Raw genomic sequence first — 23171 nt, forward strand, 5'->3', positions numbered from 1 at the left:
GAGGTAACTGTGGGTTCAGTCCATTACTGGTCTTAGTATGGTCATCTGCATATAGATGGGGAGACTATGCAATGATGATATCCCATCGCCATGTGGACGATTGAATTTCTGTGCAGCAAATAGAGATCAATCCGAAAATCCATCCTTCCATTTGGTACGTTAGACAAGATGGTTCTCTCTATGTATGACCCGCCTCATTGATCCCGTTATACTGCTGGGTTGATCGATGGGGTCTTTCTTTCGATATGTGATACTGTTGCAAAATAAAGTAAGTACAGACAAATGATACGGCAAAAATAGTTACTCAAGCAACTGGATAAAATTTTGAAACAGTCAGACGTTTCAGACAGCATCCGCTATCTTTCGTCAGGAATGATCTGGCAGAACCAGGTTTTAAACAAAAACTCTGAATAAATATGTTGTAAAGTGAATACATTTTCAGATGGTTCAATAGAATAGTAAGTCAAGACAAGGTTGTATGCTGATGACTCAATTAGCTTCTGTTGTTTTAGGAGCTAATGCTGTTCGTTATGTTGCGCGTTATCCCAAGAAACGAATGATATTACTTTATATACATGTTCTGAACGGAAAATTTGTCATTTCGACAAAATGCTGAACACCCAATACCAACTGAAAATCGTCAGTAATCGATGTATTGTCCTGTTTAGTGGGACAATGCAGGACGATGACCTACTGGATTTTTCGATTTATACCTCACTCTGTAAAAAAGCTCATTGGGCTTTAGTTCTTTGATGCTGTCGGCACATAAAGCTCACATCGATAAGACATGACTTATGATACAGGAAAACAGCTTTGTCGTGGCTGTCCCGCTTTCCGTGGAAAATCACATTTATAGAGCCGTCCTCATTTCCCCAGGCTTCATAGGTGCATAGTCATTCCTCTCAATCTTTCTTCTTCGAGCTCGACGATTTGTCAGCTTACTTTCCCCACTCTAGTTTTGTGTCATTAAGATGTGTGGGTTCATACCGACTGTGTTCCATGTGACGCACAACACTAACTTCTGTGTCACAGTTAGTTATAAAGTTTGGAATAGATATCGTATCCTAACCTTTACTCTGTATGTTTGCTATTCTTAGCTTACGAAAGTCGAACTCTAACTGAAATGTAGATAATTGTTCAAGTCCAGCCAGTAAGGAGGATGAATACAGCATCTTGAAATTTTGAAGTTTAAGACAAAGGCTGATCCTGTATAAGTGCAATTGTATCATCTATGTGGCTGATCCCATTCTATGTGTATTAGTCTATAGTAGCTGGTTTGATATTGCGATGAGACAACCACGTTTCTTTTCTTTAAGTTCAGAGGCACAGCGTAAACAATCAAACAAAACAATTCCAGATCATTTGTTTATTGTTTATTTTCAACATGACAAGTAATTGGAATAAGCAAAGAAATAATACAACTGAGCAAGGGAATCCAAGCGCTTGATAGCTAATAAATTTGTCACCCTATATCACATTAACAACTGTTCTTGCGCAAATGAAATATATTTTCAAAACATTTAAGTATCATATAATTAGAATATAAAAGAATCAAGTATCAAATATGGAAAATATCAGATTAGGTAGCGTAATGAACTTAAGATAGACATTATGGTTCAATCTTCATCCACCCGTGTCAACAGCTCAAGCTATTTATCCATTTTTTAGTTCAAAAAATTACTTCAATCGGAAACCGTGATAACCACTTTTACACGGGATAACGACGGTCACAAAACGTATCCCATTATTTCACTATATGACAATCTTTTAAAACCTCTTAGGTCATTAATATGTCTTCTTATAGTGAATTAATGGGATAAAGGGGTGCTAGTAATAGATTTTCAGATGTCTCTTTTGGTGAATTGATGAAATAACTTTGCAAATACAAATCATCCCATATTTCAAAACTATCCCGTTTTCTGACAAGAATTCTTTTCAGAACTAAATAAATGTAATAAATAATCAAGTCTGTTTTGACTACCAGCACAGCTTGCCAACCCTGGTATTCCTTCCACGCTTCAGGGACACATTTTCACTCGGATCTTCAAAATTAGATTTTGCTGCAATATTAGTTCCATCAGATGACCCGGAGCACATCACGCCGCTAGTCCCGACAAAATCGTCTCCTATTCCCACTTCAGAGATTGCTCCTATTACACGAACAACCCGACACACAGGAAATCATTACGTTTACTGATTGAAGTTCGCCCGAAATGGGTGTGTTTACAACAGGTTGGACATTCGGCGCTCGTTCGGCCCATGGCTAGAGGCTCCGTGTAATCTGCAACCAAGTGAAGTTCGACTCCGTGAAAAAAGGTCACCCCTAGCCACGTGATGTGAAATAAATAAGGCCAGTAACGGATGCTAAACACTGCACTGCCTCGGATCCTGAAGTATCCTGACGTGATCCGGAACCTAAGATCCGGAAGAATCCGAACGGATCCGGGGCCATATATTTCTCGGCAGGCTAATGCGCATCCAAATATTGGGACTCAAGGTACCACTTGCATATTTGAGTTGTGTAAGTACGTACTTACACTAGTTGTACTTTGAGTCCCAGTGAAACCTGCGTCCGTACGGTACTTTATGGGTCATACACTACGTAGTTTCCGTCTTCCGTCATTGACGTCTTTGCGATATTTCGACAATTTTATGTCGCTTCAATATCGGTAGAACTATATGCTGTGCAGTTTAACTACTGGAAACTTGTAGAAATCTTTATAACCCCGTGGCAGGTCTTCCAGAGAGTCACGACATACCTCATTTAGTCCGCAAAGACGGGAAAGATATTAAATGAAACAGCCTCTATTTACGTTGAGCTTAAGTTTAACATCAACAAACATAGCCAATCCTATATTCGCACCGTAGTGTGTAGGGTTTGAAAATACTACTCTCCAAGCAGAGGTTGGTGGGGAAGATTGTGACCTTTTTATCATGGTAGGGACAGCGGACAAAAAACGGGGCATATGATGAAAAGGTCATAATCTTCCCCACCAACCTCTGCTTGGAGAGTAGAAAATTCAACAACATGTCGAATGTTTGCCATCCAACGCAGTGATAAGATAAACATTCTCAGGTTTGGACGTGCTCAAGTTTTCAACAACTTCAACCTTTTCTGACACCGCATAAGCCACAGGAGTCAACTCGAGTCGCAGCCCGTCTATGGCGCGTAGAGGCGCCTTCTGTAGCTATTGACACAGACAGGCGATTGGGTCCGAGCCACAAAACAGCACGCGCGGTTAACTCACCGTGTCGGGTCCTATTAACCTCGGGTAGGGACGGAAACGTTGTTTGTATATTTTACGATATAGAAGGTCCCGTAGGGAACGATAAAGGTGAGCCCATACAGACAGAACGGTTACATAGCAATTTAGTGAAAGCTATATATGTATTGCCAATGGCTAAGTTTTGTAAAATACTGCACAAAAGAATGATTTTAGGAGAGGGATTTTATAAGCTACCATCTCCCCTGTGTTTTATCACGATATTTTCTGCAATAAAGTATCCCCAAGCAAACAATACACGATGATAGTGAAAACGACATCATCTTGCTAATGGTAAGTGTTGTGAAAGACTATACGATGAAATGATAGGATTTCATAGGCTGCCATCTCCCGCTTGTTTCATCAAGATCTTTTTCTGTAATGGCTTGACGTCCAAAACATATGGGAGGGCCGTGGGCCGAAGCTATTTGCAAGATAGCTTTTACTTTTTCTGTAATAAAAGAATCCCCAAGCAAAGAATATACGACAATAGTTACTCAAAAAGGAATGGCAAAAAAATATTACACGATGCCAATCATGAGCCTAGATTGTGTTTTTTTCAGTATCTCACTGACAGAGTCTGACCACACGGCGCTATACATTCTCTGGTCGCGCTGGAGGTGTGTTTCATATTCTCATTCGTCATCTCGTGTTTTATAATATCGCGGGGATCAAACACAAGGGACAGGGTTGGCTTTCCATCATATACACACCGCGTAACGCCACAATTCATGTCCACGATGTCCTTTCTTCTCTGACCTCTACCTGCGCGAGGCTGAATAGAGTATTGAGGAACCATTATTAACGCATGGGCAAGAAACTTTTCAGTTCTTAATAAGATATGCACAGTCTGATGCTATGCTACAGCTAGCTCGTGTTTTAGTCTTCTAATTCTTGACAAAAACAGCTGTACTCAGCGATAACGATTTATATACTACATTAGGACGCTATGGGTGTATCTGGGGTGCACAGAGTCAGAAATGAGTGATTTTGTCTTGAAACTTGCGGGACGTGAAGTTTCTAAAGTATTTGACGTCTTCAAATCCCCACGCTTTCTCTTGTCACTCGTGCTGCACCAGATTATAGAATAAAGCCCTGCTATCAGGCAGTCGTGCAATCCGGCCGAATCTTTTTTTATAGTATTTGACGTCTTCAAATCCCCCACGCTTTCTCGCTCCCGCTTGTGCTACGCCAGATCATTGAATTAAGTTCTGCTGTCAGACAATCGTGCCGCCCGGCCGTCAGGAGCCATGCCTCACGTGTACATCACCGCGCCCCCGCTGACATGTGATGATGTGGCGGGCTGGAGACCGACGATACCCGTCGACGGCGCTGCTCAGGCGTGGCGGTGATTTTATTAGCCTCTCCATCAGCTCTGATGTCTTCCAGACCGTGTGGGAATTAGCATACGTGTCTGTCCTGGTGTGTATTATGTGTGTATTATGTGTGCATTATGTGTGTACTGGGGGTGAACTGGGGATGTACGAAGTTTGTATTAGATGTGTATTAGGTATGCACTAGGTATGTAGTAGGTCTGTATTAGCTGTGTATTAGGAGTGTGTGGGTGTGTATTGGGTGTGTAATAGGTGTGGATTAGGTGTTTGATGTGTATGTAATAAGTATGTACTAGGTGTGTACTAGGTGTAGTGGGTATGTTTTAATTGTGTATCAGGTGTGTATAAGGTGTGTACTAGGTGTGCACTAGATGTGTTCTATGTGTGATTCAGATGTGTACTAGGTATGCATTATGTGTTTAGTAGGTGTGGCTATCAGAAGCCATTCCCTTTTGGATTCAGATAAAAAGTGGGTGGTACATGTGCACGTGATTATGGAGTAGACATGCTAAAGTTACCTAAGCAAAACTCAAATCGTTTTGCCTTCTAGACATTCAATGGGAATAAAATATATAAATTGAACTAGTGCTTGTGCATTGGATATTAAGTCATGATGTATTATCATAAGCACTGTAAAAATATCACCAGTAACAGCTTCATTGTCATTGTCAACAACAAAGTCGTTCTTGTTTGATGTTTGAGCCTGACTTTCGACCTTCTCAAAAACATCATTCCCAGCAGGGCGGACAAAACGCGTCCTACTTCCCGCTCAGACCGCCGTGTGCGCGCCTGAGGTAATACTTTCTGACAGATAGCGCGCCCGGAGCTGCGCCGTGGTACCGGTGATTGCATACTTGATAAATGCTGCCGTTCTCCGGAGGTTTGTGGCGGAATGGAAAGGTATCAGTCAAGAGAGCGCGTGAGGATAGGAGGGAGAGATTGGTTCAGTACAGTCTGAGTGTTTCCCACTTGGTTTGACATGAGCACTTTAAGTAATATTCTTGCAGCGGGAGTCTTGGTGCTTGTGATAACGTATTTGATATATGTTGTCGTTTTTTGGAGGTTGTGGCAAAATGGGGGCATGCACGATCGGTTGACTGAGACAGCGTGGAGGCGGATCTGACTGACATTGACTGTTTTTCACGTCTCGAAAGACAGTTCCATGGGTACATTTGCCCAAAATGTGTCTTTCTAGAACAGTATATGCATCCAGCGTCTTCATGCTTATTTTGATTTTCCAACTGTTAAGTTCCCTAAAGCCTCGGCGATTCAAACAGTCTCTTCCTTAAATGCCAGTCATCTACCCGTTATTTCACGTTATAGAACACGTCAATAAGACAAGAAGATGGAAGACTACGGCTTTCTCCACTGCGCTGTCATCCGAAATCTATACATCTGCATCAGATACGCAGTGTGCTAATGCAATGCAACAAGGTGTACCGCTGTAAGCTGTCCTATGTCATTGATTCACGTGTAAGGGTCAATATCCTGTTACCCAGGTGAAAAGAAAGAGGTCACTGACCTCATTTCTTGTATTTTCGTTCCTGGTAACGGTGGATTTATGAAAATACGACATGGACTTATACTATGCCATCGTTGAAAGTGAGCACTAACACAAACCTGATATTGTGGTAAATTACTAGGTAAAAAAAATTCTGCTTTGTTGGCTGAATATCCCTTGTGATTTATGTGATGCCTTCCAGGCCAAGCGTCTGTCCTTGGTGCTGAATTGATTGTGTGACTGCTATTTTCACTCACTAGCAGTAAATGTCTTCCAAAAAGTTGAATGGAACCCAAGACTTTTAAATATTGTTTGTAACTATGCTGCTTGAACACTGTACCAAACTCCAAATCTCCGTAAGAGTCAATATCCTGTTACACATGTCACACGTGAAAAGGAAGAGGTCACTGACCTCTTTCATTGTGTTTTCCTGTCTGGTAATAGTGAAATTCTGAAAATACGGCATGAACTTATACTTTGGCATGGTTGAGAGTGAGTGCCAATACAGACCTGATATTGTGGTAAACTACTAGGTGGAGAAATTTCTGCTTTGTTGGCTGAATATCCGCCGTTATGATTTACATGATGCCTTGCAGGTCAAGCATCTGTCCTTGGTGCTGAATTAATGGTGTGACTGCTATTTCCACTTATGTCTACCAACAGTTTGAATTGAACCCCGGAGTTTTAAACATAGTTTGTGACTATGTCCTTGAACACTGCACCAAACGGCTCGGGGCACGCTGAAACTCTTTTCACGCAGTAATCCTAACGTTATAGATCTCCCTTTGTGTAATCCTATCCCCGTTCTGCAAGTCACCAGGGGATGAAGCGAAAGGCCATGCTCCATGAAGACTTTCCCCGCTTGATATGAATGGTTTTAGAACACGTAGATGCCTATCACTAAACCTGCGGTGTTTATCAATACCCCAGTCACCTTGCAGCGTCTGAAAGTCGTATTTCATTACGCGTGGATGACTTGGTACTTTCCTCTCCCCAGACCCCATGGCTAATTCATAATCTTTCTCCGTGATATAAATGGGCATGTGCAGACCGCTCAAAGGCCACCAATTTGTCATACATACCACCATGTAATTTACTTCTACAAATGTAGGTTAGGAATGAAAGGCTAGCAGGTAATTGAGGAGGACATTGGACGTGAGGATGATAAACTTCACTCTGTCAGGCTGAACAAGGATTTGTGACGACACCGGTGTCACCTCATTGAGGATAAACTGAACTGAGGGATGATATTGTTGCCATGTCACACACAGACAGTATATTTCATCATGTTATTTATTGGTGCATGATTCATCCATGATAAACTGTATGATAACTTTTGATGCAATCTAAATGCAGCAGTTAACGTTGTACCATTACAGTATTTAGACGAAACATATATATATATATATATATATATATATATATACAATCGTATTGACGCTCTTGCTGAGATTCAATACTTGTCATTTTTGTACAATTCTAATTGAAAATTGGTTGCACGTCACTCCTGAGTGTGACATCAACAGACTCATTAATGTAGAAATATAAAATTGTTGATATAGTCTATATATATATCCATCAGTCAACGTTGCACCATTACACTGTACAGATGTAACATATAAATACAATCGTAGTGACGCTCTTGTTGACATTCAATACTTGTCATCCTACTACAATTCCAATTGAAAATTGGTCGCACAACACTTTTAAGTGTAATAAACACAGAAATCATTTATGTATAAAAGAGCTTAGATATGACCCATTGTCATGCTATTCAAATAGTTTGAACAGTCAGCACTTTATCAGATCCTAATTAACACCAACCATGTCTCGACTACAACAGACCAGACAAAATTACACCAAAAATTTGCCTACAGGTCTTGTATGCTGAGAAAGTCGTAAATTTTCTTCACAGAAGAGAAAGGGTTGGTCGTTTTAAGTAGTGAACGGTCATTCGTTGCCATCTGAAGAAACAATGTCCTCCATGTAAGCAATGGCATACGGACTAATGGTATCAATTTCATCGAAAGGATCACCTTCTCTGTTACAGTAGGTATGTTCACAACCCTCTGCATCTCGAGCAGTTACAGAACTCATATTAGCATTAACACCTGCATGAAACTGATATTGAGGCACATCAAAACCACACGAAAACTTTGTGGCATAGTACGCAGCTCCTTCTTGAGGAATAGTTTCATACACGTTCGACTCCAAGTCTGGGTTCAGACCATTACAAGAACCGCCCTGACCATCAACAACATAGCCGTCCTGACTGTCACCTTGCTGACCAGTAATGTTGTTCACAAGTTGGTCAACTAGCCACTTTTTAGCAATCAAATAGTATATGGCTAAGATTAGACCGCAAACCAAACTAACCACCCCTCCAACTATGCTAGCCAGCATCCAGCCGGTTGCATGGCCCATGATGTCTGCTTGTGGAGATTACTTTCCTTGTACGAGTTCGGCGTGAATCTCAATACCTTTGTTGTTGCACTAGCTGTGGTGTTGCTTGTTGATACGGATGACAGTCTAACTACAATAGGAACTTGTCGTACACGCCGATGTCTCTGTTCTTGGCTGGAAGGCTGGTAGGCGACGTGCGACTGGGGCTCGTGCGACCACAACACTTTTACACGTTTGACCTGCAGAGAGGAAAGACGCTTTATATTCACCTTCCAAAAAACACCGTATGTTTGCGCGCATAATGTAGACACGTGTGTGCAGCCGCTGTTCGGTAGCGCACATGTCGGGACGGTGCTTAATTGTCTGCCTCTCTGTGAGACAGATGTCCACGCAGTACACCACGCGTAATTATGTTCATGAGATGTTTTGTTGCAGTGTTTGTCTACTGCCAGATATGAATAAATGAAATTATGCTAAAATTTGTTTTTGCAAGATATACCTCCCTGTCACAGTCTAAGGACTAGAATTTCAATAATCTATTCCTTTGCCAAGTAAATTCGTCTCATTACAATGCAAACGATATGCAAAGAAGTCTCTTAGAATAATTCATATCAATTCATCATCATCATCATCATCATCATCATCATCATCATCATCATCATCATCATCATCTTGCATCCGTATTTTTGCTCTGGTGAGCTACTGAGGTTTTTCCAGTCCTTTTTTTTTCAATTCAGGGGACCCAAAATCTAATAATTTATTTGATACACCAAGATCTAAACTCATACCAAATTTCATAACAATCCATCAATTGTTTCTTGAGTTATGCTGCTAATTCACATACAAACATACATGCAGACACTACAAAAACATAACTTTCTGGTGAAGGTAGAACTACAAAATTAGCGTCACGTGGATCCACTCGTTTGTTAAGAGAACAATAATAGATTGTGATATAGTGACAGAGCTGCTACTTTGTACAGTATGTAAATGTTTTAGCATTGTATTATATACGGAGCGATTTTCTATTGAATCAGAATCTTTCCACACAATATCATCAGCCAACAGTCTTTCGTCAACTGAAATTATCTCTTCTGTGTCGCAACGTAAAGAATGATCTTACCATAAGAAATCCTTAGTCCAGCTGAGAACTCTTGTTGCATCCACTGATGGTGAAGTGAGGGGAAGAGCAGAGAGCCCACCAGCGTGTCGTGTCGGTAGGTCACTTACAAAACAACTGACAGGTGTTGTGTAAGTCACCCTTTATACTCATTGTTCACGTTTTTGCAACGCGTGCGTGTTTGGGTTTTCAGCGCGTGCGTGGATGAATATGTACAACAGACAAATATGCACATGTTACCACACGTGTGGATTCATGCGTATAACAAGCAAAGCATCTGTTCAGGACCAAGGAGTGTTAGAACAAATTGCAAGTTTTGTGGCGGTCAAATTCTGCTCAAATACAAAGTACACGATTTAATAACTTCGGAGTACAACTTGCAAGCAAAGTGTGAGAACAGACGCCTCAACGTGAGCTACCGCATTCTCATTTGTTAATATGAAATACAGATGGCAGTGTCCTCAAGTAAAATAAAATACTGTAAATGCAGAAATGTTCGCGGTGGTTTTATATTCGCGGTTTTCGAAGCGACCGTTTCACCACAAACATTTTTGTCCAATACTGTACCAGTATGTGACTATAGCACTGCCGCGAACTTAAAACCACCGCGAGCACTCCATTTTCCCCTTAGCGCGAAATAAAAACCACGCAACCTTAAATGCATTTACAGTAGTACGTCTGCGGGGAGAAGACCCAATCTGAAAGCTTTTGCCCCAATGTTCTTATCTTATGAACGTGAACAATAAACATGAAGGATGGCTTTGACTCGAATGTTCTTATCATTATTGTACGGACGCGGACTGAATATGTCGACAAGTCTTCAAACGTCAAAGCAAGCTGACCAGTATGTAATTGTATGTCTTACAGGTGTTTCGTACGTAAGCCACCCTTTATGTTTAATTTATTGTTCCTGTTTTTCAGCGCGTGCGTAGATGAACATATACATATACAGCAGAAACAACTGCACATGTTCTCACATGTGTGAATACAAGTGGATCATGCCTGCGAAGCTGGTGTGTTACGCCGAAAGGCGGTTATACCGGCTATATAGATACATATACAGCTACACACGTATAACAAAACAAACAAACAAACAAACAAACAAACAAACCACTGTTCAGTAGCAAGGATCGTTACACCCCCATTCCACTGGGGCGGTGATCTCGCTGCGACCGCCCTGCGACTGTGCGGTTTGACATAACGCTGAACGAATTTCTTTTTACGCTTTATACGTTTTGCTGTCTTTTCAGCCATACTTTTACATTTTGCATGATAATGCAGTTATGAAGTCAAGGGATAAACAAATCCAATGTAAGTCACAGCGAGGTCGCAAGTAGCGCGATCACCGTCTTGTGGAATGGGTTTGTTTGTCATACGTGTGTATCTTCATTTGTATCTACATAGCCGGTATGACCACCATTCGGCGTAACACACCAGCTTCGCATGCATAATCCACGTGTATACCCACGTGTAAGAACATGTGTAGATTTGTCTGCTGCACATGTATATATTCACCCACGCACACGCTGAAAAACAGCACAAGTTGTAAATTTACTGGCGGTTAAATTCTGCTCAAACATAAAGTACACGATCTTATAACTTGTAATCTGGAGTACAGGTGCGAGCAAAGGGTGCGAGCTGACGTCTCAACATGAGCTACTGTATTCTCAGGTGTTGTTATGCAGTGTCTGCAAGTAACATGAAATATTCTGCGGAGAAAATTCCCAATCTGAAAGCTTTTGCCTGAATGTTAAGTTAGTTTATGTGGCATTGATGTGGACTAGAAATGTCGACAAGTCTTCAAACGTCAAACGTCGACGAAAGTCTTAACAACAGAAAGACAGTGTACTCAAAGCACTGGAGTGCGCACGGCAGATGAACGCTATGGCGCTGGGTCAAATGTCTGAGAAAGTGCCGCCAGGTTAAGTAGTTCTAGCTATAGGGCACGTAGTACCTGCACCAAGTCTATGCACAACACGTTTGTGACCTTTACTGCGCAGCTAAGGGTGGAAAATCTACATAATGCGCTAGGGCAGAAAGTACGAGCACGTGTCGGTGAGGGATGGGGGAGGGCAGGTAATCTCCAAGCAGATCCAACGGTTGCAAAGACCGTATCCAACTGGTCTTTGCAACCGTTGGATCTGCTTGGAGATTAGAGGGCAGGTACTCGTGACCTAGCTGTATGTTATCTGGAGCTGTTATGTAAAGTACCTGGAGGGCATCTAGAAGTTTTGTGGAGGCTTCATCTGGTAATACGGGAAGGTGGTATTGTGGTTAGAGCACCGGCTGTTAGATTGGAATCTGAGGGTTCCAGGTTGCAATCTCTAGCAGGCTCCAATGTCGTGCCCTTGGGAAATGCACTTTTCAATTATCTCTCCACTCGACCCAGATGAAAACAAGAGTTCCGCGACCTCATATCTCCATGAACTATTCTGTTTATGCAAATGACTTACACATTTACATAATATATGCTTGGTCATGAACACCTTTAACCAACTTGCACATGTCGCAATATTGACAGACCTATCATCTACCAATTAGATGAATTGTGGCGCTTTTGCATCAATTATGCAAATTATGTATTCATTTGCATAAATGTTTTCTCTTGATGTTCTACTTACAATTAACTACATATGTTACATGTATTTGAGTCATATTATGGAAAACACTAAATATAGATTTTACTCATTAATTATGCAAATTAAGTCCCAATTAACATAATTTGCACTTCATTAAGTACATCTTAGTCTAAACTACCTGCATACTTGATATCATGGAAAACCGTCGTTCCTTTGTTCAGTTATTCTCCTTAGAAGATTTTCACAATAGCGCCCCTGCAGTTCCAGATCAAACTGCAATGGGTCCAAAGCTACACCACTTCTTTATTACATCACAAGCTGTCAGCCACCCGAAAATCAAGACCATAGCACGTCCAGGTCAAAAGATACAAAAACGGAAGTTCTGCTGCAGTACCCAGGTCACATACCAGGGAGCCCAAAATCAACCTTGACTTTCGGCTTCATAACACCTGCCCACATACATGTACCAAATATCATCGTAATCCATCAAGAGTTTCTTGAGTTATGCTGACTACAGTAGCGCGGAAACACAAACACACACACACATACACCGAGACAGACACACCCAAAACTATATCTCCACTTTTCATGGAGATAATAAGTATCTTCGGTTAGGGACATCCTCTCGGATGGGACCGGAGGAGGAAAGACACACTTTAAGCTCGTTAAAGATCGCACTGCATTTATTGAAAAAAAGTAAGGTGCCCGAGTAGACCAAACCTCACAGTCCAGTCTTTGCAGCGACAGGTGAGTTTATGGATATGAGAAACAAAACAAATCCTACCAAATACAGTTCATGATGAACCAGTCAAAGGGAGGAAGGATCAACTGAGTAAAGACAAGAGTTCGCATATAAAAAATATGTAAGACAAAGTCTCATAATGATCTTCGCCAGAACACATCGTGTATTGAGGTCAACCAAAAATTACTTTTTGCTACGCTATTCACAGCATCATTATTCTTGATAACTACTGTATATTCATACTTACCTGTATTCAAGATATGGTGTAAATTGCTAATTAAGAACTCATATTTACCAACGGACTAATCATGTTTATTCTATTAGAGGATGGATGGAGACAATACATCATAATCACATACAATCGAGCTGTTTATAATGCATATTTTGCGCGGAAGGCGACTGAATGTATTGGTATATGCCAAACTTTCGACCGGGGAATCAAGAACACTTGCCCGAGGAAGAGCTTTACTTAAGTATGCCCCTTATTCTCAATGTCTGTTGTGTGTTTTCTGGACATGACTCATACGCCCACGTCGATATTTCTGAAAGGGCCCTTGAGGAGAGGACTTTGTAAGATGGATGTTCACAAACTCTCCACACACCTAGGGGCTCATAACGTGGATGGAGAAGGACAGTGTGGCTGCTAGATAAAGCCACGGACAGTACTTCATGACTTAGGTTGACTGCTAGGTAGGATTATGTGAAGTTTTATCGGTGAAAACTTTAGAGATAATTTGAAGATGGGTAGTCCAGTGTGTGCAGCGGGTTCACTCATAACACTTTAGCCAAGCTTCACTGTTTCACACAGGAGAATAGCCTGGGGGTCATTGTACGATCTTTGTAGTGATAGATCGACCAACGTTGAGCATACTCTGGCATGATACGATGGAAAATAGTAGCTCTTATTAAAACTTGTTGTTTGATAGATCGGTTTTAATTTGTAACAGTACACGATGATTGTATATTATAATTGAATGCTGAGCAAAATAATTAGTCCACAACAATTCCGATAAGTAATTTATTGTTGTGATGAGATTTCTTATGTCCGATATCACTTCTTTCCCAACTCTAATGACATGTATTCGCGTAAGTGTAATTACGTTCTGTTATCCCATTACCGATGTTGTCTCTAGAGCTCTCCGACTACCGGAGATCACCTGCAGTTTAAAACGTTCCAGAAACAGTAGAATCCTCATGCAAGTAAAATTAATAAAGAAGGATATTCATAGCTCGTCACTGATAACAGTTACTTGAGCATGTGGTATTGGAATCACGTTTCTTGGGTCCACTGTGGATTAGACTAAATGAATTAGAATCATTATGCTCGACGTGTCAACGATGTATGGAGGGTTAAGGTCCGCAAAGAAAAATTTCCTTCTCACTGCTTTTCCTATTTTCTGCTCATTTCATCCGATATCACTGTCCTATTGACGCCCTGCATCTATCTTGTATCCCAGAGAAAACAGACTCGGTTCACTCGGGCTCACAATTCACCATGCGTGGTTCGTACCAGACAAATCATGCGCCGTACATTTCTGCGACAACACTTTCCTGGGCCGCGAAAGGGTGCGACAAGGCAGGCAACTCTGACTACTAATGTTCGTCCCGTTTGACCTCTATGATTTAATTCCTATGGCTCGCCACAAAACTGATATGTAGGGGCGACAGTTGCCCTACCGTTCTAGACGGGAGGTCTCAGGAACAAAGGTGCACAGACTAGATAGCTGAGCTTGTGACAAGGGAAGCGCGGAGCCGATGTAGTTGTGACATTGATTTCTTTTCACTTCAGCACCTACTTCCAGTTATTACCTTCATGAGAAATGGAGGTATTGTTCCGTTGTAATGAATGGATTGTGATGATATTTGGTTGTGGGTATGTCTTAGTGATGATGATGTCTTGGTAAGACGAAGGCCGATGTTGATTTTGGGACTTCTAGCAGCTTGCTTGGTACTGCAGCGGAACTCCATGCCTTTTAAAAACTCTTCTGCAACACATCAGTGTTCTTTATTGTACATTGATATCCTGCAAAATTCACCAATTTTACTTAAATGAATGCAGATGATTAGGCGTTTAAAGTAATTAATTGATTAATCGAGTTAGTTCAATTCCATGCAGTGTAGCTAGAATTTTAATTTGTCTCGGCTGCGAGTCCTAATATGCTCATAGCAGAACGGAAAATAGTAGCTAATCCATGACCGCTAACGATAGCAACAACACCAACGGGTTTAATGTGTGTAAACAATACACACGGTAGGTCGCTACACGTCATGAGGCTCTGAGTGGGCGAGAACCTGAAAAGGCACACCTGGCATAACGACAAACTGTGCCCCAAACCCAATTTGTACACGATCTGATAATTTAGATAATGTATTGATCCTACATAACTCCAAACTTTAAGTTCATAGCCGGCTTACAAAATACACACTCCTGCCGTCTTACCCTTTCCTCTTGTTCGTTTGACATATATCAGTGCCAGAAGGTGCAACAATCTCAGTCAATGTTCCTATTTCTGTATATAAATTCTGCTCCAATTTGCCTAAAGCTGCAAGCAGTTAGCGGATCCGACTAACTCCTTTGTTAGATCAAATGTACTGCGCCATCCTTTATACGTCTCCCCGTGGCCAAGGCAATAGAATATGTCCCTGATCGCTAGAAAGTGCGCTCTTGTAAGCTTCTCTAGGGCAATGACTTCAAATACCCGACAGTAAATGAATATCAAGTTCTTTTTATGTGGTGTCGAGTGGTCGAGTGAGTAAGCAATGGACGCGAGATATGGAGGTCATCACGGGTTCGATTCCTGGCGTTCCTGGCTAGACGTTGTGTCCTTAGGAAAGGCGCTTTACACTACTTTGCTCAATCCACTTAGGTGTAAAATGGGTTCCTGACTTCGGTTGGGGAGGTAAATGGCAGTGGAAGGAGAGGGATGGGTTCTGCTCTCCAATACCGTGCCCTAGACACTGTGGATAACATGTGCAACCCACTGCCCCTAAGCCATAGGCCTTACAAAGACTAAGGATCTACCTTCACCTTGCTTTACCTACGAAATACATCTACCACGCGTCTGGTGTGAACAGAAAACCTAACAACCACAGAACATTCCAGGGAGAAGCCAGACAATCCCAGTAAAAGCAGCGTATTCTAAATATGCACGAGGCATTGACGTTAAAGATACAAATGTATAGATGGAGTTTGTGGTGTGAACGGAACGTTCTCAGAAAATTACATAAAATATTCAGACAATACAATGATGAAGCCGTCAATCTCTCACATCTATCAGTCTAGACTTCAGATTAGGTATCTGGGCGATGCGTGCGTCTGTAATCACAACTGCCTAGTCCGTCAGAACGAAAACTTGTCAGGTGTATGTGATTCAAACCAATTGTTTAACCTTTCTACATTTAATGGTGCAGAAGATGTATAGGACTTTATATATTCAGCGTGACTTAAGAGGGCCACCTATAAATAGTACAGTATATAAATGACGACATGAACAAAGATAGCGGTCTCCTAATTTTGTCCTATCATTACCTCTGAGCAGGAGGTGCACCTCCAATGGAGGTACTTTTTTTGATTGTGCTTGTGTGTTCGCACCTATAACTCAGGAAACTTTTTCATGGATTTGTGTGAATTTTGGTATGTCGGTACTCAGACAAACGTCTTTTCAGGTAGTGCAGCATTACAGACCGACACCCCCTTCCTGAAGGTATATAGTCTTTGGACAGTTGGTCAGCCGACCGCCAGCACGAATGACCCCTTATATCATGCATGGGAGGGAGATAGATAGCTAGGATTGATTAAGGGAAGATGTGAATGGGAGGATCACTAACATTTGTGATGGCAGGTGTGTGTGATGGCTATGGCCATGACATTAAGAAATTCACAAAAACTCAACATATTTCACGGAGGTGTGAGATCTTCCAATTTTGTTGTCTCTGTTTCATCCAGGACGAGAGGAACCAGATCCTGACGGCGTACCTATGGCTCCGACAGGTCAGTTTTCTGTTTCACGTGCTTTGCTAGGTTCATCCAGGAATGCTTCTGGAAGATATGTTACTTTCGCAAAACATTACTGATAACAATTAATGTCTCCCAATCTTCTTTTTCAGTTAGAAAAAAAACTCGATAAAATTTCACCATTCGAACTCTATCATTACATGGGAATATTTTTTTTTTTAATCAGTTCGACAGCCTGATGTTGTCATCGATTCCACGAAGATGCTGTAGTAGGCGGCTCGTACATCATAAGCATAATACACAAAAGAGAGTCGCATCACAATCTTGCCTCGAATTTACATTTTATCATCCACTTTAACATTACCTCAGATTCAGTTGTTGTTATAACTTGTTTCTACGATTCCCAATAAACAGAATGCAGCCGATTTCTTATCAATTTTACGTCAGGCTGGTATAATGCATTTTTCAGTGCAAATTATTCTCCTTAGCAGGCTTTACGAGTTGGGCTTTTTACTGATGGCGCATCAGCTCTCAGACACGGCTTCAAGATAATCTCCAAGCAGATCTACACGGGGCGCGAAAATCGTATATGCTAGCCAGAGAAGGTCCAGTCAGCCAGAGAGGGTCCAGCCAGCCAGAGAGGGTCTGGCTGGACCCTCTCTGGCTGACTGGACCTTCTCTGGCTAGCATATACGATTTTCGCGCCCCGTGTAGATCTGCTTGGAGATTACTTCAAGACACCAAATGCAATAGAAACCGAAAGCGATACAATTGATATCAGAAAAAAAAGTCCGATAAGTAGAGCCTGCTAAGAAGGCAGATCATTAGTAAATGTGATTTTGTAACTTGTCCTAACTGATTATCTGTTTTAGGAAAGACAGTACCTTTTCAAAAATCTTTAATAACTAATCCTCCGTTACAGAACTGGGTGGATGAGTATCTACAGTGGGAGCCTGCTGATTATGACGGGTTAGAATCACTGCGGGTCCCCTCCAGCCTGGTGTGGACTCCTGACATAGTGTTGTACAACAAGTAAGGTTCGCCATTTGCAGTGGGATTACTGCGCATTTATGAATGAAGACCTTTATTGTACACACATACCCACTGGGTTCAGTACAAGCCACAGCAGAAAACGTCACGGTTTGCAAATACATATATACAATGACAAGCTATCACTAGTCTAATACTTACGTGAATTTGGCCTCTTCTCGCTTCATAGTTAAGGTGTAAATTAAGGTACAGATGTGCTTAATAATCAAGGGGTTGTGTAAAGCCATTAGAAATATGAACTTTACCGTGTTGCTAAGGTGTATGCAATGAGGAAATTAATGGTCCCCAGTGCAGGTTTGTGAGCATTACATCTCATCTTTTTTTACTTTCTGACGCAGCTTTGTTTTCAGAGACGACTGTTAGATTAATGTAGGTGGCGCTTCTAGGGGCGGCCGTGGTGGTATATGGGATCCTCGCGCGGCACCTCAAAATCGATCATTTTTACGCTAACTCGTGTTTTTAATTTGGTAGTCTTAAAGATCCTTCGAAATGCACATGAAACGTTTGGATCTGTTGGGGAAAGTGTACATTGGCTTTAAGCGTAATGTCTTGATATGTATTTTTCCTTGTTCGTATTGGTAAGACCCTAGGGCATGTGGCAGGCCAAAACTTTCACATCCGTGTGAAAACTTCAGGGACTGCGTTCAAGCATTTATACTTGAAATTTCATAACAACTAGTTAAAACAAAGTTAAAGTTAAAGTCCTTCCCGCACCGAAAGGTGCATAAGGGTGCGCCCATCTCCGGTTCCAAAGCTCTTGGGCCACACATAACAACTAACGTGTAGAATAATAAATGTGTGTTTCTGCCATAGTGCCGACGACGATTTCTCCAGCCGCATGGAGACCAACGTGGCTCTGGACTTCACCGGCCACATCTACTGGGACTCCCCGGCCATCACCAAGAGCTCGTGCGAGGTGGACGTGTCCTTCTTCCCCTTCGATCGGCAGAAGTGCCGCCTGACCTTCGGCTCGTGGACGTACAGCGGCAGTCAGATCGACGTGTGGAACGAGTCGTTCACGGGGGACCTGACGGACTACGTCCGGAACGCAGAATGGGAACTGGTCGGGATGCCCTCGATACGGAACCTCATCGTGTACGGCTGCTGCCCGGACCCGTTCCCGGACGTGACGTTCTCCATCAACTTGGAGCGGAAGTCTCTGTATTACATCTTTAATCTGATCCTCCCGTGCATGCTGATATCCATGTTAGCACCCATGAGCTTCTATCTGCCGGCAGACTCCGGAGAGAAGGTGTCTCTGGGCATCACCGTGCTGCTGGCGCTGACTGTGTTTCAACTCGTGGTGGCTGAGGCGCTCCCGCCGTCTGAGAACATCCCTTTAATAGGTACGTATACTTGGGATAGTACCGTACAATGTATGCGGTATGTGTGTACTATGTGTGTACTAGTATTGCCATTAATGGCACAAAAGAGAAATGAACATAAAGATCCTGAACACCATATCCATAAATCGTCCGCAAGAGCACAAAAGTCGAGCAAAAGTTGAATTTGACAACGGCGTTGATAGATATGCAACTACGACACCCTCTACCAAGGAGGTTAAATACATGTACCTCCTTGCCTCTACCAATACGAACTACCAATACGAGGAAAGACCCGACAAATTCTGTCTACATAGTCAACTTCTTTCATATCCAATTCTACAGGAAAGTACTACATCGCCAGCTTAACACAACTACATATACAGTAGTTAAAACCTTTCCCAGTATAAGCCAGCAGCAAAGCCCCGGCCCGACCAATTCTCTCCACCTTGTCAACTTCTCTCATAAAACTTTTACTTGACTCCTTAACCTTATCCTCTTTCCACCCTACCTCCAGGAAAGTACGACATCGCCAGCATGACGCTGATCAATGTCCCTGTCTACGGGCATGTCGTGTGTCGTATTCTGTAGATGCAACAACATGTAGACCTCCGTAGTACCAGTATAAGCCTACAAAGGACCAACCATTCCTGACCACCTAGTCCCCTCATCGAATATAACTTTCCTGTTTACTTGTCACCCTGACCTTCTCTTTCCCCACCCTACAGGAAAGTACTGCAACGCCCATATAGCAACCACATGTTGGAACCTTAACCAGTATAAGCCAACAAAGTCCCGGCCATTTTTGTCCACCTCGCCCCCTCCATGTTAACTTGCCATCTCTTATACCCTTCTCTTCTTCCCACCCTACGTCCAGGAAAGTACTACATCGCCAGCATGACGCGGATCAATGTCCCTGTCCACGGGAATGTCGTGTTTCGTAATCTGTAGACGCAACTACACGTAGACCTCCGTAGTACCAGTATAAGCCTACAAAGGCCCAACCATTCCTGGCCACCTTGTCAAATACAAATTCTCTCTTAACTTTCTCTTCTTCCCACCCTACCCCCAGGAAAGTACTACATCGCCAGCATGACGCTGATCAATGTCCCTGTCCACGGGCATGTCGTGTTTCGTAATCTGTAGACGCAACTACACGCAGACCTCCGTAGTACCAGTATAAGCCTGCAAAGGCCCAACCATTCCTGGCCACCTTGTCAAATTCTCTTTTAACTTTCCATTCTTCCCACCCTACCTGCAGGAAAGTACTACATCGCCAGCATGACGCTGATGTCCCTGTCCACGGGCATGTCGTGTTTCGTCATGAACATCCACCACTGCGGTCCCGAGGCGCGGCCCGTGCCCCGCTGGATGCGCTGGCTCATCCTCAAGTGGCTGGCCCAGATCCTCCTCTTCCGCGACCTCAACGTCAGCTGCTGCAAGGCCGACAAGGTCAAGTGCCGCAACTCGCCGCGCATGCGCAGAAGCGGGAGTCACGGGTGCGACAACACCGACACCAGCTGTGCCCGGGAGCGCGCATGCTCATTAGAGAACGTCATGAAGAGACCTGACGAAGTGCATTTGCGTTCTTCTCTGCGCATGCGCTCGGAGGACATGCTAAATGGCGGGAGAATAACACGTAACAACACGACGAACTGCAGAATGGGGGTCGGATACGAACTTGTGGAACTGAAGCCTCCAGAAGTGATGGTGGCGAACAAACTGGAAAAAAGACTGGATAAGATTGAGAAGGAGGTTCGATACGTCACGGATCGGATGCGGAGGAAGGATAAGGAGAACTTGGTGGCGTCGGAGTGGCAGAGAGTGGCTAAAGTGGTGGATAGACTGTTCCTGTGGCTCTCGCTGCTGACCGCTATCGCCGTTAGCCTGCTGATACTGGGTTCGTACGTGTGACTGCAGCGCAGGTTCGAACCGCTAGATGTCGCTCTAGCTGTCCCGTGAAGAAGGGTGAGACAGTCGAACTATGTGTTTGTTAGCGAAAAAGGTGTCAGGCATTGGAGTCTCACAAAGTGTACTAAATACAGAGCGAAAGATCTCTCTGGATCCAAGTGGAACAGATGATTTTTATGCTCCACTCAAGTAACATTCTTGCCAAAATGGTAATAATGTAAGATGCTTTTTTTTGTAATTCGGGGTCTCCTTGCAGCTCTTGCTGTTATTTGATAGTCAGCGATCCTTTGGTGTGAGAAAATAACTGGAACAACTTGCTGGTCTAGATGTACAGCCTAAATAATTCGTGCCCTGACTCGACATAGCAGAAAGATTGGGAACATTCCTTAGATTTTACAACGTAGAGACATGTGTTAGGATGGTTCCTGTAGCAGTTACAGCTGTGTTCTGTTGCCTTCCTGGGAGAATAAAAGTGGAAAGGGGACAAACGTACATGTGGCATCATTGTAATATGACTGATAATGGATAACTCATGTCACTTTTGTCATTTCTTATAAAATTTTGAGTATTTTTTGCTCTTCTTATGAAGAACACTAACTGTTGCATATTAAAGACACTTGTTGTTTTACAAATGAACTTCCTGTCAGTAGTGTGGATATTCATGTATTTGTGAGTAGTAATGCTGATCTGTATCATATATTAGAGGTGCCTTTTTCTGCTCAAAGTATTCAAGAAGAATTACATCAAATCACAACTTTGAGAATAAAATTAGAAACTTGTTTATTGAGATGTAAGAGAATATTTGCATAAGGATAAATGATTTATGACCATATTTGTACAATTGACAATAATAGAAATAATAAGATATATATACAAAGAAATATTCTACACAAAGAAGCTAAGACATGATGAAAAATTAACACTTGTTTTACAGTAAGTATTGGTTGATATTTCACAATGACCATTTTGGAAGCGTATACGAGAGGGTGAGGATACAATATATCTAGCATGAACACATTTCCCAGTACAAATTAATTTTCCCCTCCAACTATAAGTGGTCCCATCCACTTCCTATTCCAAAATACCAGATAGAGATGAGTGGGTCAGTCCATTACAGAATCTGGGGGACATAATTTATCTTACTGTTTCTCCATATTATCAGCTCAAGTTTGCTTTTGAACACAATACATTTTGGTACCAAAGCCTTTTAAAAAAGTTGATTTTTTTCTTCTGATATAAAGAGCTTTCCCCTTTTCTTCCCATATACAGTTTTTGATGTATTGTAGATGCCGAAATTTGCCCCCCCCTCCCATACATCTGAATATCTGCATGTGCTCTTATGAAAAAAAATTTACAAAACATTCATAATATGTTGCATCCACAAGATGTAAGTAGAGCTACCAGTAATCATTATGCTATAGTAACAGAACTTCCATTTTTGTTACAAGATGTGGTCTCAAAGAGGCAATAACAGAAACGTTATCACATCACATGTACAAGACAAAATTACAATAATTGTGAGACAGGGCATTACAAGAGATATATACAGTACAATGTAGCAAACATGTGTGTCAACATTTCAACAACAAACAAACATCAACAAAGCACCATGTAATATGTAACCATGAATGGTGAGGCGAAAACTGCACTGGAAGACCTACAATATTATCTATAATAAGTACAGTACCTGTCAGTGAGTACTTCAATACTGATTATGAACATGCTGCCATAAAAACGGCCTCTTGCATAAAGCTTGGTGGATTTTGATAAATTCTAACTTGATTCTAATGTTTCTACAATCAGCTGTGATGTATAATTAGCTCTCGAATGACTAATGTCATTTGAACATAGCAATGTTCTCTCTATGTAGAACAAATACAGGTTTCTCCATGTACATGTATGTCAAAGCAACATACATGTATTTTATGCATCTCTGTAACAAAAGCAAATTTTTTGAAATCACAATAATTTTACAGACTGAGAAAAAAAAT

At 42.0% G+C, this 23171-nt stretch overlaps 1 protein-coding gene across 1 annotated transcript in view; it reads left to right on the forward strand.

Moving 5' to 3' along the window:
- The window catches only part of LOC136436251 (neuronal acetylcholine receptor subunit alpha-10-like), a 29111-nt gene extending 6830 nt beyond the window's left edge, over positions 1-22281 (forward strand). Inside the window, exons 3-6 of the mRNA XM_066430057.1 lie at positions 16889-16933; positions 17820-17929; positions 18761-19293; positions 20531-22281. Of these exons, the coding sequence (XP_066286154.1) occupies positions 16889-16933; positions 17820-17929; positions 18761-19293; positions 20531-21183 (1341 nt within the window). The 3' untranslated portion in view covers positions 21184-22281. The remainder of the gene's footprint in view (positions 1-16888; positions 16934-17819; positions 17930-18760; positions 19294-20530) is intronic.
- Positions 22282-23171: the final 890 nt, after the last annotated feature.

The sequence above is a fragment of the Branchiostoma lanceolatum genome, chromosome 6, assembly GCF_035083965.1.
Source record: "Branchiostoma lanceolatum isolate klBraLanc5 chromosome 6, klBraLanc5.hap2, whole genome shotgun sequence".
In the NCBI taxonomy this organism is placed as follows: Eukaryota; Metazoa; Chordata; class Leptocardii; order Amphioxiformes; family Branchiostomatidae; genus Branchiostoma; species Branchiostoma lanceolatum.